A 16,217-nucleotide genomic window follows, 5' to 3' on the forward strand; every position below is an offset into this window, starting at 1 on the left:
AACACTATACATATTTATACATCAAATCATTACTTTTTGAGGAAAAAATTCTTTCTCAGCTGTAACAAACTCCTTAAATTACAGCCAAATTCTCCATGTTCCATTCAACTTACTCAAGAAGAGAGAATGAATATAAAAAAAACCCCTGATGTTGATGTAAGTCAACATGATTAATTCTCTAGAGAACTTCACATGTATTTTGCTTCATATGCTGCGAGTAGAGTTCAAGATTTTAAAATACGCTTACAGAACAAAGTCCTTAATAACAGCTACATTAGTCAGCAGTGAAAACATGATCTAGGTTTTTGGCAAATATTAAGTTTCTATATTCTGCTTCAGCTTTAATGATAGTGTGCTTTTAAAAAAAAAAAAAAACACACACACACGCTACGGTTAAGTTAGCACATCAGAACTTCAGAAGTTTACATACACCAAAATACATCAAACACTTTAATCAAATGAGCATATACAACATCTTTTTCCAGTGACATCTGAGTATGTGACATGAATTTCTCCACTCTTCCTCAATTCAGTAAAACAAGATATGTACAAAATTCATATTGTTGATCAGAACTTTTAAGATTACCCTTGCACAGCGAACTCAGTGTTGAGTTATTTTCACAGCCTTGATAGATTGAACGTACAGCGTGCGAGCAAGTCTTTAGGTGATACTATCAAAACTGCAAAATTTAAAGAACAAAAACTTTGTAAAGCCTGACTATTCTAAATATTTATTTTAATACTTGCATCAAACAACTTTACCTCCTTATTAACACCTTTCCTCCTATTATTTTATAAGTTACTCACCTTGGGGTGCTATATGAAGAGAGTCCTTCAACTTCCGATCAGGGACAAATTTCCACTGAAAGACAGAATGATCCGCTCCCCCAATGGAAACAACCCACTGGTGGTCATGGGACCACCTGACATTTGTCACATGGGCAGAATGTCCAAGATATTTTTTAAACTTTGCTCCTAGAACAAGAACAAAAATCTCTTTCAATGTGTGTGGAATAAATTTTTCAGAAGCACACTAGAAAAATGTATTAAGGAACCCCTCTATAATGTAACAGTTAATTAAGAAACCTTAATTACTAGCACTACCTTAATTAGTAGCACTAACTTTTGGCACTATTCCCAAATTTTAATGTGTCTTTAAGATAAATATTTTAATATGGATTTTATGATATAGTATCTTTAATAAGTCAAACAGAAAGAGAGAAGACACATGATAGTCTAGTAGGAAGCATAATAAAAAAGATTTTTTAATTAAATGATGATTTTGCCACTTAATAGTTCTGCACTGAGAAGATGCACTTATTTAATTTTTAAAATCATATATTTAGCATAGTGAAAATAAGCCCATATTTGTGCTCACAGTCTGGCTGTCACTTTTCCCTTTGTGGAATCTGAGTGCTAGGCACTTCCTGCAATTCATATTCTCACACCTTTATTTTTGTTATAACTACAACGAGTTAACTTTTTCAAAGACTCCAACATAATTACAGCTCAATAACCAGATCTGTTATTGAAAAAAGTTCCTAAGAGCATTCCCTTATACAGGTTCTCATGACTGTAGTTCATGATTCTAATGCAAAAATTGAATGAAATGTGAAAATTATTAGTTTCCTTCAACTGGAAAGGAGACTGGTTTCAAGAGGATATTTTTGTATTACCTCAGTTGCCAATAAAAGTCTTAGCGCTCTCAAGAAAAAAAAAATTGAAATATTGTTTGCAAAAGGCCAGAACATTAAAAAAATTGAAAGTTTTTGATTTGAGAAAGTTATGAAGGAATATCAAGTCTTCTTAAAGATTTCATTTCTCTAATAACATATATTGCTTAAAGACATATCCTAAGACCCATCAAAAAGATCATATGATTACAGACAGCATTAAACATAGTATGATGCAATTATAAGACATTTTTTGTTTTCTCTTTCAAAACCTAACAATTAATCCAGTCCCTAGAAAAACTTTTTGGTTAAGATGATTCTTCTCTTATCACCATCACACTGTGTTTGAAGACACACAGATCTCTGTGACGAATGCACTGTTTCGACTCTATCTGAATGAGGTCTACAATGGAGTTATTCGAATAACTCGAAGAATGCAGTCTTTCTCATCAGACACACGCCTAACAAGATAGGCATTTCTCCTTCTTTACACGGCCTCGAGGAGTGAGATACGTTGCTTTAGGCTTCAGGTTTAAAAGTTTCCCAAGATTTGTCCTTACCAGTAGTAAATTTTTTGAGTAAGAAGTTTTGAAAAAGTTTTAAGACTTCAAAGAACACAGACAGTGGGATAGTCTGATTACAGAACCAGTTTGCTGTTCACTTATTTATTGGCTCTCACGGCTTAATAAAGTTACTTTTGGTAGTCCCTGGCCTAAATATCGATCGCAGGGCCACAGAAAAGAGTACTACTTGAAGACCATGGTGAAATACTTGAATACACGTATCTCATTTGAAAGGGTAGCTGTTGCTTCACCTCATAAAGTTCTATCAAAAAAGGAAGAAACTTTTTACAACTAAAAACATGCATAAAACCTTTGAATATCCTATTCAAAAGTAAACAAAAGAGTATCTTATGAAAGTTACTTTTATAGTTGTTACTTTACAAGCCTGCTACTGCGTTCTACCTTTGAGCTTAAATTAAACTTCTAAAAATAAATATTGAACATTTATATAATTTCCTAAGTTTCCTAAGGCTTTTTTCTACAATAACCAAACTTCATAATTCACATGCATTTATAACTGAACTCAAGCAAAGGTACTACCTTTCCTTAGACATGGGTATCGAAAGAGTTTTACTATTCCATAATCATCAGCTGTAACCAAGACTTGCCCAATAAAATTGGCATCTACAGAATTTATATCATTTATATCTGAATATTTGGGCCAGATTCCATTAACTTCAAGGCCAGAAACACAGGTCCATGATGCCCACTGAATGCCTTTTAATTCTTCCTTGTTTGTTACTTCTTTTCCACCTAGGAAAAAAAAGCAGTTATTTTCCAACATTAACTTACGCATTGTCTGAATAATGTAGAGTTTTCAAAAAAATATCTAGAAATCAAACCCAACTGAGACAGAATTAAAAACAAGCACTCTAAAAACCCCCTGACCTAAAATTCTCCACTATGATTAGCAATATCAATATTAAAGGCCTGCGGTCAAAAATACTTAACAGAAACCTAGTTTTTTGTACTTTACAGTTTTTATTCTCTGTTGATAACTGCTTGAAGCTGTGTTATTTTTAAAGCTTTACCAAATACAGTTAGCCATTCTAAGCTAAAGTTCGAAAAAATTCTGTTGTTGATATATTCTAAAAACTTGATTATTTGGAGCAAAAGTGAATAGATTTGGCCTTTGTAAATTACTGAAAGCACCCATTTTACGTTTAGATCCTTGTTATGTTATCTCACATTAACACTACCTGTAATAAGATTGTTTCTATCCGACAAAATTTCATACAAGAGTGTGAGTGCAGTGTCAGACCAAAGACCCATTTGACATATGGTGTGTCTCCAGGAATGGCCAAAAGCAGGTACTCATGGAAGAACACAAGAACAGTGCAAGCAAATATAAAAGTTGTGAAGTGGACTGAGTGTGAAACTGCCAGACCTGCAGAACCTGAGCAGGACATTGTCTACAATTTTATTAATACTAATAGGCTTCTGAGTAAGTAGGCAAGGGGGAGCAGCCGTGTGTACCATAACGCAGGAGCTTTGGATTGGAAAGGGCAAGAGAGAATTGAAGTAGACTAGAATAAAAAGGGTAAAGACCAGCCACGGGGAAAAGATAGAGCAAAGTGGAAAATACACTGAAAATGAAGGCTTTATGATAAACACTAGAGAAAAGAGTAACCGCTGTATCCTCCTCCAAAAACTGAAAGGAACTCGGGGGCCCTATTTGAACTTTCTTTGGCTAAGATGAAACAACTTAACCCTTTTACAAGGTATATCTTCTAATCTTTTTCAGTCACTAATCCATGTAAATGATGACTACTAATACTGATTATACCCATGACTAAGTCCTACAGATCTCCTACTAGGCAGCTGTAAGTTCCTTACTCACTTGTAGTGGAATTTCCAAGTGCTAAAGGAGTCAGTTTGTTGTTTTAAAATATTTAGGAGATTTCTCTAACCTCCCTACCTTCATTAAAATATTTCACATAAACCAGATTTCAAAATCGCACACATTAACATTAAAGAACTCCAGGCTGAAGGCTGCCTCTGTTAACTTCAATTTGCTCCTCCTTTGTGCATGCATTTGGTTACAGTCTAATAAAATTCTCACTTACTATCTTTTCTTATACATCGTCGGTGCACAAAATCAGTTATATACAGAACGAGTTAAATACTTCAGCAAAAAGAGTCACAAAAAGCTCTGTGCAACTATAAGCAACAGACAGTGCAAAGTGCAAATACTATATAATAAATGAAGGGACAATACAGTAAGTGATGATGACAAAATACTTAATACTAATACCGTGAGTGGAAAAATATAGAATGCAATTATATAATAACTGCATACACACAGAAGAAACAAGTTAAACCTTGTGACAAAGACGACTGCCCTTGACATATCATGACTACTTAAATTTGAAAATGTATGTAATATGCACATTTACGGTCCACAGCAGAGGGTATTATTTTGACTAAAATCTGTTTCATGGGTATGGGACTGTTCCTGTCGTCTTGGAAATATTTATAATAATGGGGTTGCCACATACTTTGAATCTGAAAACTGATTAATTCTTTAATAGTCCCCCGCCATAAAACAGAAATAAAACCCACATTTCAACTTATGCTATCCGTGCGCTGCCCAGCTAAATTTCATTATAATATTTTTATTCATTTTGAAGGTTGCAGGCTTGAATCATACGTGTATCCCAGCTTCAACATTTCTTTTGCATCCAGTGAATAGTTCCTAACATACTAATACCCTTATTTTATGTAATCTTTTATCTAAATTGTAATTTTCTATATAGTTGCCTAGTCCAGTTATATTTCCATATCCATTTGTATTCTATTGTTCTGTTGTTGTGATTGTTTCTATCAAATACAAATTTCCCACTGTAAAAGCCCTTGTAAATTAAATTCTTCAGTTCTGCTGCAAACATAACTCTAGAAAATAAGATGACCTGAGACAGAATTTATTGATCTTTGCATACATTTTCAAAAACATACTGTGTAAATTACAACCCATTAAACCCATTAAAGCTCAATACTACAATGCTATTAAGATATTGCAAAACTGAATTTGAATATATGATTGTTTTCTCTTAAAAAGTGGGAGTGAAGTTTTACTTCTGAGAAATAAAACAAGAAGTCAGCATCTCTACCATTAAAATATGTGTAATAAAGAAGAGTAAATATTTAAGGACAAAAATAGCTAAGTAACTTTGGCAAAAACGCTGTACTTATTCAAATATAGCAGATTTTTGCACAAACTTGAAAAGGAAAATTTTTCTCTGTAAACCAGTGCTTTGAACCAGGATCTATATTTAGCTGTTTTCATAAAACTACTGTATATACTATCTGTCACATGTACCGATTATCATAAAGGCAGCTCAGAATCTTACTTGGCATCCTGTAAAAAAGTCTTTTCCCATTGCCATCATTGGTCTGTAAATATTTACTGTCCGAAGACCAATCCATATGGGTGATGAAACTTAAAGATCCAATACATTCCCCAACTTTTTTGTATCGCTGAACAACACCATATATATCCACAGAGCTGTCATTGGAACCAACAGCTAGGAAATTCCCATCTGGTGAATATTTTAGTTCATGAATAGCTTCCTTCCTGTCTTTGATATGAACAACCTCAGTCATATCTCTGTAGTATGAAAGAAAGCAGGTCATAAGTACAGAAAAGTCTTATCATATGGTCAAGTTCCCAGCTTTAAAAAATGACAAAATCGTAAAATGACAAAATGAACTTTATCACCATGTGTACAAACACAGCACTGTTATTTTAAGGGTTGGGTATGTCCCCCAAAAAATAAAGGAACACCGACACAGAAAGGTCCTGCATTGGCTGATGGAGAGAGAACAAAAGCTGTAAAGCTGTGGCAACAACAACAACAACAACAACAACAACAAAAGAATCTGGTAGAATACCAGCTCTTTATTCACTCAGGGGAAGGAAAGTTCACTGACATGACCACAGGCATCATTTGCCCTGTAAAACTGTGGGATTACAGCATCAATTTTGCATGGGTGATGGGCTGGCAGCAGCATTCCAACACGTGCAAACAATTAAGGAAGTGACAACAATTCATGTCCTAATAATTCAAGGATAATTAATGAAGCTAAAACCTAAAGTAAATTATACCCTAGAACCCTACCTTTTTTGTAAACAGAACAATATACTTTTCCAAACGTGCTGTTATGGAAAGTCTCTTCCATCAAATCAGAGTGGCACAAGTATATTTAAATCATCTGAGCACCCTCAGGACCAGCACTTTCAAACCGAAATTAAGTGATCTCCTTCTGTACGCTCACTACAGTAACAGTATATATAGTTTATAAAAGCAATTAGATTGAAGTTTGAAGAAGTTTAATAATATAGCAATTTTAATTTTTGTAACATACCTGACTCGAAGCACAGTGAAAGAGCCATCCTTCATGCCAAGTGCAAGATGAATTCCATCAGTACTAACCGCTGCACAGCGGATGGGTTCCTCCATATTGCACCGGGCAATCAGAGCATGGTCTATTAAACTCCAAATTCTAAAATAAAGTAATAATTATAAACGTAGGGAATAGTTTGTAACCGTGTGACAGAAAGTACGAAGCCTACAATTTCAGGAGAACGCTGGATGTGGTAGTGTCTTACTTTAAAACAATTTTCCATCAGGAACTTCTAAGGCAAAAGTCAGTTTTGCATACAGAAAAGAAAACTTTTATATTTAAAAAATGAGGAAAAATCTAATGAGACAATTCAGGGGCAGATTAATCTTGTTTGACTTTCTCAAAATAAAGAGAATAATAATATACACATTTAAAACACCCAGTGAAAATTCTACTGAGTAAACTATTCTGTTAATCATTTCACCTAAAAAAAGGTTGAAGAACAATTAAAGACTTTACAGTACAAATATGTGCCTTCCTATTAACAAGTCCTCATTCATAATACATCTAAACTCCTAACTAGGTAACATTGTAACTTCTGAGTTTCACTAGTAATAGCTACTTACAAGACATTACACAAAACATTTACAACACCTATTATTTACAATATATACCTAGGATTCTAGAGTAGAACTCCAAATATTTATAATTCTACAAGTGTTTTGCTTAACGGTGTTACATTTAGATATTTAACAAAAATGCCATCACTTAATTTCAAAGGAAGAAGAGAAAAGGTTTTTCTGGAAGAAAAGGAAAACTTGTAAAAGGGAGTCATTTACTAGGCTTTCTCAGAATATAGATTTTATTTACTATGGATGCCTTAAGTTTATCACAACTCTTAAATGAGAAGTTAATTCTCATTATATCAAAAAAGTGAATCTGGTAAGAGTGAAAATGTTAAGTACTTGACTATACCACGCAAAGATTGTAAAAGTAGAGATAAAATTCATAGTCTGGATGATTCACTAGATACAGCCAAAAGCTCACATTTAATTTCTTTTTGCATGTAACCTGTGAATGTCCGTCATAATTCTTGAAAAGCAAACACTTCCTGTATACTTGTACACATACAGGTGTGCTTAATCTTAGGCTGCATGAAATTTGTTAAAGTTTGGTACTTTCTGTAAATTTTGTGAAGTACAATTTCCACTACATTTTAGTACTGAAGATCTCTAATCTCATGCATAATTTAACTGAATCACAAGCGCTTCAGTACCATATTTTAATACCATTAAAATGGGTACATTTCAATTATGCTATCTATAAAATGAGCTGTAGGTATAAAATATAAAATATTAAAATATTAAATAAAATATAAAATATTAAAACAAAACACAGCACTTAACCTGACTGATCGATCATCACTTCCAGTCATAGCTAACGGTTTTGTAGGATGGACAGCCAAAGCCCACAGCTCTCCTTCACAGTGCCCCTGCATTATCAGGAAAGGCTTATTACGTTCATGCACCACAATTTCAAAAATTTCACTGTCTTGTGTCCCAACTAGTATATGATCTCCTCTCCAGCACACACTTCTTACAGAGAGACCTGCAGAAGGAGAAGATTGTTAGAGAGGTACGTTCTGTGAACCTGCAAAACAAAGGTAACACAACACGTGACAAAAACCGTATGACGAAACCATAAAAGCAAGAAAATATCAAGAAATATCCATACACCTTCTCTTATTCCTCCATTTACTCCCATTATCTATTCCACACTACATCACATACCACTGTCCTTGGAACAGTAACTTTTCAACCCAATTCAACTCAATTTTAAAAAGTCTAATTTTAATAAATGTCTATATTTTAATAAAGGTAATGTAGTCAAATCTTGTATTATGAGATCTCCAAGAGAGTAAGATAATACTGACCTTTGCATTCGAAAGGACGTATTTAATACTCTCTATTTCAAAATAGCTGACAATATAAAATACAATTTCTGATCAAACAGCGGACCTGTATCACTAACTAGGCTAACCCAAACTATATAAGTGACAGAAGTAGCCAGTGGAGTATGTCTTAGAAGTTATGTAAGACGGTCAAAGAGCCTGATTCTCCTCTCTCCAGCCTGCTTCTGAGATGCTTCCCCTAAAACCAGTCTTTGTAACATCCGAATAGTACCTGGAAGTATTTTTCCAACTAAATAAAAAATAAAAATAGATCTTACTGGCAACATCACATGAAGGGCTGAAATGGGAAAAGGATGGAATATAACATACATTTCTGAATAACAGACTTAGCCTCCAGGTTTACAGTGGAGCCAAATACTCACAAATTGCACTTGTTTGTGGAGAAGGTCGGCAATAATAAACAAAATGAAACTAGGACACTTATATACTGAGAATGCTGTCTTAGCTGCCCAGTTTTAGGAATATGCACTTCTTAAAACTGGCTGTATTCCCTACAGTCTGCTAGCATAAACCAATTCTGCCAGTTACAGGTGTAGAGAACAAACAGGTGGTAACAATGCCTAACTCCAACTCACTTTGCCTAAAAAATGACATTTGTGAAGGGCAGGTCAAGAATGATTGATTAAAAACTATACTGGATTAATATGTGGAAAAACGATTCTGGATTAATGTAAGTGAGGCAACATTATATCTATCAGACTAGAGAAGGGAATATTGTAAGAGTATGAGAAGATGTACTTCTGAAAAATGTTTTAAACTGTGCAGAGGGAAAAGAATTTATTGAAGATACACGGAAAAAAAAATGCAAGTCTTTGAAACAGGGAACGTGAGGGTTAGCAGTCCAGTCCGGTGCACCTACATCAGCGTTTCAGTTCTGACAAGGTGAGCTTCTGAAGCAAAGCTCCTGATCATGCCTACTTACCATGCTTTGCGCCCCAGAACAGCCTTTGAATACACAGACAAGATTTCTTCAGGGTGAAACTGAACTGAGAGATGTGCTCCAGGAATGCATTACATTTGCTCCAACTGCTAAGCAGTGTTCAGTCCACCGAACCAGACCAGTGGTAATTCAATTAAATGCCCCTCAAAAATGAATATATATTATGGACATGAAGCCCTCAGCACCAACTGTTTTGATTTACAGATTACTGTGCTGCACTGGTGAATATAGGCATTACCACCCTATCATTCACTCCTATAATTTAGACATTATATGGCTATATTGTCTACAGCTATTAAAAAATAGAGAAAAAAATAACTAGGATGTTTGATTAGGAGATCTGTTTTAGTAATCTGGAGCTTCTTGTGGATGCAGATACTCTGAAAAGCAGTTTGGCTGCAAAGAGTTATATCTAGAGTCAATTGACAGCTCTGTGAGCTATCCATTCAGATATGGTATCTGAGTTTGCATTCGCAGATAAATCACCCACAGATAAGGGACAGGAGAAGCAGAGAACGCAACTAAGAAAATGAATAGAAGGTGAGGTCATGAAGGCAGTCCTCAAAGGGGTATGGTAAAAATAAATCAGCCATGTAAAAGATCAAAGGGAAAAGATTCAGGAAACTGAATTTAAGAAAGATATGATTTTAATAAAAACCATTAGCTGTGCTACAGGCATTTGACAAGTCAAGCAAGACGAGGTAGAGTTCTCATAACTGATGAAGAAGAATTCAGCAGAGCTTCTGGCAAGAGTCTGTTCTGTTGAAAGCAAAGGAGACCACTTGCAATGGAGAACAAATTTGAAAGAAAAAAACTGGGAATGAAATGAACCTTTCAATTACACGAAATAGAAAGGAGAAATGCAGCAAATTTAAAAATAAGCCTACCAAAATTTCTAATACCTATAAGCGCAAACAGATATCTCTCTCTCTCTTCCACCTGCCCTAATTATCTCTTTTCCAAATCTGGATGGGTTTTTATACTAATGGTAAAACATAATTTTGGCTTTGGGATATTTTCCTTGGCAAATGTCAAGTTCTTATATAAACTGTTCTGTGGTTATTCAAATTATAGGAAATTTTAATAGTGTGAAGGTGTCTGAGTTTACCACCAGACTTCTTATTGCAGATGGACATATGTTTATGCTCAAAAGGGAAAAAAAATCTGTGGGGAAGTGATAAAATTATAAAAAGTGTTCCACAATTTTATTAAAATAGTCACTGCTACACTACATCATTTATTCTTGTTGCTAAAATAAAAAGATAACTAATTTTGTTAGAGACTTAAAGAGGGCTACAGTTAAATATACTACTGAAAGAAAGGGAAAGTATCTACAAATAGATTGCTTTGAAAGAAAAATAATTAACAATAGCAGAAATCATAGATGCACTAATATTAGTAGCATTTTGAAAATGAGACACAAGAGAAGAATGGTTTCATTTCAAAATGCATTTGAAAATGTATATTCACTTCAAATCTAATTAACAGATCTGGAGTATCTCCTAAGAACATTAAGTTAATTGGTTAATAGAGTACCAGAAGACAGAAACATAGCTGAATGTAAACGTATATTTTTTCTTTACTCTTGACAAATATATTAAAAACTAGATTTAATCTTCCTAATTGGAAGGGGCAAGTCCCATTATATGCACACTACTGTGAAACACTAATTAGGCTTTCAATGGAATCCTAAAATGTAATTCTTGTATTGAGAAATGAGTTCTACGATTTTTTAACGCTTTGAAATAAATCTGTCAGGTATCACAGAAACTGAAATGCTTATCCAGAAAAAGTCAGTTACGTAGCAGGTTTATAAAATACCGGAGACAGAAAATGAGTCTATCTTTCTATGAAGTAAAGAAATTATGAATTTGGATATGCGTGCCCTTGGCTTGAAGACTGAAGGAATTATTTCTCATAAATTGTCCCGCTAATGACAGTCACTGTGCCCCAGGACATTTAAAATGGACTGCTTTCCATTTTGTTGGACTATTTGACAATTTTGGCAGGATTTCCAAATCAATTACAGAACTCAAATATTTATTTCACTTGCTTGTAATGAGTTATTCATTGCCACTGATGTATCTGATTGTCTTCAGACACTGCACCGTATGTCAAATTCTTGGCAAGACCTTAGAAAAGATTAGAGTAAAATGACTGGGTGGGGGAGGGGGGCCAAAAGCCAATGAAAGCAATTTTGTAAGTGACATTAGTACTGCAGTATAAGTTTATTTTATTTTCCTGAATTACTACCGCAACAATATCTAGGATAATGATGTTAAATAAGCTAGATGGCTAGATGTAGCATTTTAGCGTGACATAAATGGTAAATCAAGGTCATCCTTTATTATATATTTGGTATATCTAAGAAGAGTTCTAAACACTATGGAAGTGTAAATTAGTATTGCCAAACAGTTTTGCTAAAAATTTGGATAACTATGTAACGCAATTTCTGCACTCTGCTGTTTTTCATCATAGACCTCATTGTCTCTTCAAAGTTCTCTTTCAGTGTTACTGTTCCTTGATAAAACCTTTTGTGCTGTCGGAAAAACGTGCATGTTATTAGTTCAGAAGAAAAAAGTTTAATCTCTGTCTCTACCACTTTATGATATTTTGCATATCTTCAAAGGACTATGTGATCTTCACATTACTGCACATCATCAAAACATAAACTATTTCTCATCTGGCAAATAATTCATATTAAAATATATGAAAGTACAATTCTATTTTTATTTTTAGAAGTCTTTTCTTGTTCAAAGCAGTGACAAATTTCCTACCTGATAGTATACCAGAAGTGACAGGGTTCTTTTTACCTTTATATCCTTGGTCTGTTTCCCTGAGATCAATCACAGTAATTGGTTTAAAATTTAAATCCCACAGGCGAACACAACCATCTCTGCCACCAGTGGCAAAGCCCTCTTCACAGGCGTTCATGCTGAAAATTCCTGCCTGAAGAGAAAAGAAAATTACATTTAACAGTATATGGAGATTACGGATACCACAATACAAAGCAGAATTCTTCTCCACAATGGTAGAGAATGTCTTCCCACCTGTTACGCTGTTGAAAATGGAACAAATGCATGCAATAAATACAAATATGCAACAAATACAAGCTTTACATATGAAAGGGTCAGACCTGGATAAAAAAAAAAAAAAGTGTTAAAAGAACCATTTTTAACAATATAGTTTTTCTTCAAAACGGTGATGGAACTGAAAATGACACAAAGGAACTTAGGCTCTGATTCAGGAAAATTTTTAAGCACTCATTTTCATTTATTTCCATTCAAGACAATATGGATGCACCACACAGAAAACAAAATATGCACTTAAAATTACATTAATTCAGCTAAAGGCTGAACAGATGCTTAAGTACTGTCGCAAATTGAGGTGCGCTCCAAAATCAGATTTTAGGGCTTGTACAAACAAGAAATACGCACTAGTTTAATGGCACATCCAGAACGAACTGAACTATATCAGTTTAAATTTTGTTTGACAGCTTACAAACCTGTCTTAATTTCATTCTGTCATAAATTAATTGGGATTAAGTTTAAAATAGATAAAGATAAGTCAGTTAACCAATTAAGTGTCCATATACAGTTGTTACTCTTAAAAATTCATCGTTTCTAAAGCCAAAAGGGCTATTATAAACTTGATCAATAAAGGCATAACGTTTTATTCAATAATTCCTGCAGCAAATCAACAACTTCCATTCCAGTTGTTCCAATCTTTCTTGGAAAGTCAACTGATCTTCTGGAAAAAAAAGAAAAGAATAAAATATATTTTCTTGGATTACCTGAGTGATTTATACTACCAATAAAAAATATCTGTGCTTTGTTTCTCAGTTTTAACTTGTTTAGCTTTCATTTCCAGCCATTGTATTTTCTCAGGTTCTCATTCATTTTAGATATATTCAGTATTAGCAAACCTATCCTTGTGCATATTCTTACAAACTATGATAAGCTCATCTTAATCTTGTTGTTTCTCATCATGAAACAGGTTTTCCAGCGTTTAAGGAATTTTTGTCTTTAGAACAACAAAACCAAACAAGACACATTCAATTGCTCAGCACTCATTTCAACTCCAGTAAATATCTTAGTAATGCTGAACATGGTGTTAATACTCATGGCTTTATATTCTGCATTTATATTCCTCTACCTTTAGAAGAAAAATTGCAATATTGTAGGACCCATCCTGGGGTATACAAACAGGTTCACGTTTCATTGGTTATCCATCTTGTTCATTCATCCTTTCTCACATTAATTGTTTAAAAGAAACAAAAAAATGAACAACCAAAATAGTATACACAGTTACCGGATTACCCTATGCCCATATTATAAAAACAATCTATTAAAACATTTTACTCCTCTAACCTACGAATCCAAATTATTTCATAGACTGGACCTCTCAAACATTACTTATCATGATTCACCACTCCAAACTCTTACAACAAACATTTAACAGAAAAGGGATTAATTAGAAATAGTAGATTTGTGCAAATATCTCATGCACACAAATGCATCGTGTTTTGAAGGTACAGGCTAAGGATTCTGCACTGATCGAGTATTTTTGGTCCACGTACTACCTACCTAACTCAAAAACTGTAGATTAATATGTTTGGTGATAAACGCTAAGTTTAGAGAATTGCTGCAATATTGCTTTCATCCATGATGATGATGATCCTAATGCTGCTGCTCCTTATCCCTAGAAGGAGTTTGGTTTCACATCATCTTGCCTTAAGGCCTGGTCCAACCCCCAAAAACGTCAGTAGAAAGGTTTCCAGTGATCTCCCTTAGGCGTGGTTCTGGCCCTTTGTTATTATTAGTCAGCTTCTATGCAACCAGTTAATAAACATATCTCGGGTTTTTTTTTACATTTCATGACACAGAATATTAATTTATAACAAATATAGTGATTATTTTATATCATTTAATTTATACAAGTGATTTTAAAATATATGCTTTTATTTTAAAGTTGGGCCTCAGGACATAAAAAACTCACCGGTCCTCCCTCAGGAAACAACTCATTAGTCTAACTTACTTTCCAAAGCATCTCAGGCATTTCAGTATGTGGTGCGACTGAAAAATGTAACTTTGGCTAATATTTGTAGGAGAACTTTAAAAATTGTTCTTATACTTATTGAGAATATTTAACACTCAGCTACGATGAGGAAAAAACAGGAAATCATTAAGAATTATGGAAGGGAAAAAAGGGTTCTGGAACTACTGTCCAAGAGACGGTAAAACAATTAATAACTGGTATAAAACTTCTATAAGATTGTTTTGAAATTTCAGTTTTGTAAAGGAGTAGAAATAGCTTCTCTATCTGGGCCACAATTTTGAAGCACTGAAGCACATTACTGCCAAAAGTGAAAACAATTTTCAAAGGGGACATTAACTTTGAAATCAGATAAACCTATTCAGGTAAATAACAAACTAGAATCCAGTGTCGTGGCCTGTGAGAATTTCCACGTACTCATGACAATCCTCTCCTATCACGTTATTTTTTCTCTTCAAACTATAGCTAAAGCAAATATCATAATGGACTGATCATAATGAAGTATGGACTGTGCTTGCTTCTCCAGTGTCAGTTAACTGGGATATCATTACTTTAAGAGTTAAGAAATAAACAATCTTTCTCAGCCTTTACAAAAAAAAAAAAGGAAATTCTTGGTAAAACGTCCAGCGACAATCAAGACTCCAAGGTAAATGTGGAAGAACTCAATTTTTTCAATGTGAAACGTCCATCCTCAGGACACCGGCTTTTAAGATTAGCCACATTTTCATGTGGCTTGCAAGTATTTGTGACCAAACAGAAATATAGTGGAATTTTCGAGTCATAAGCAGATTAGAAGGCTAACTCGCATTATCTCTAATGTTCTGAAAATCCTCTTTCTGTTTCTTTAGAAGCCTAAAGATTTTTGAAAATGCAACCCAAACTATGTTTGGTTTTGCGTGTGCATGCCCATCTGCTTTACTGCACTAACTTTTTAATCGCCACTGAGCAAACCTGAGGCTGAAGGAATTTTGGCTCATTTTGGATCACGTACCAAATTTTGCCCGAGTTCTGGCATATTTAAATCTTCTAAAGCTCTTTTTGGAAGGCAGCCTTGATAACGGAATTAGATTATTCTCTTTTCTCTAATTAACTCCTTTCAAAATCCATGATTTAATTAGTCTGTATTAAAAAAGCATCAGACATTTGGTGATGCGGGAGACTGGATGAACGCTCTGAAGACGAGATCAATTGGGTCCAGGATTAATCTGCTTTCCACTTCACAGAATATCCTGATCTTGAAAAGGACATACTGGTTGTCAAGGAGATTTGGCAGATGCGCTTGCTCAATCTCTTGAAATGCAGTAGGACATCCTCATTTCAGTCTACATGCCGCTGGAATGGTAGAATTAAAGGCAGAAGTGAAAAAAAAAAACCCTTATTAATAGGGATAGTCACTGTCTAATGGAGGAAGTTGAGCTTAGCTACCTTTCGTTTACTTGTTAGGCCTGCATTTACGAGGGAAAGATTCTTTACTCTGCTAGCTTGGTCAGTTACAATCCTTCCACTAAATCTTTCCTACTAGAAACTGTCAAGATTGTTAAAGCAAAGCAACTTCGGAGCCTTCCAGCTTCCCTCAATCCTTTCAGTCTGGAATTGTCGTTAACATAATTCCGTTCTTAATGGTCACTAGCCTCCTAACAGTAAGGAGGGGCAAACAACTGCACTGACTT

General features: G+C 34.4%; 1 protein-coding gene across 2 annotated transcripts in view; it reads right to left on the bottom strand.

Moving 5' to 3' along the window:
- Nucleotides 1–16,217, bottom strand: part of EML5 (EMAP like 5) — a 134,959-nt gene that overhangs the window by 77,317 nt on the left and 41,425 nt on the right. For both annotated transcript variants that reach the window (XM_068946752.1, XM_068946751.1), the window contains exons 6-11: nucleotides 12,306–12,441; nucleotides 7,987–8,188; nucleotides 6,602–6,739; nucleotides 5,587–5,843; nucleotides 2,777–2,989; nucleotides 808–975 (exon numbers count right to left, since the gene is read on the bottom strand). In XM_068946752.1, coding sequence (XP_068802853.1) covers nucleotides 808–975; nucleotides 2,777–2,989; nucleotides 5,587–5,843; nucleotides 6,602–6,739; nucleotides 7,987–8,188; nucleotides 12,306–12,441 — 1,114 coding nt within the window. The remainder of the gene's footprint in view (nucleotides 1–807; nucleotides 976–2,776; nucleotides 2,990–5,586; nucleotides 5,844–6,601; nucleotides 6,740–7,986; nucleotides 8,189–12,305; nucleotides 12,442–16,217) is intronic.

This window comes from Struthio camelus, chromosome 5 (genome assembly GCF_040807025.1).
Source record: "Struthio camelus isolate bStrCam1 chromosome 5, bStrCam1.hap1, whole genome shotgun sequence".
NCBI lineage: Eukaryota > Metazoa > Chordata > Aves > Struthioniformes > Struthionidae > Struthio > Struthio camelus.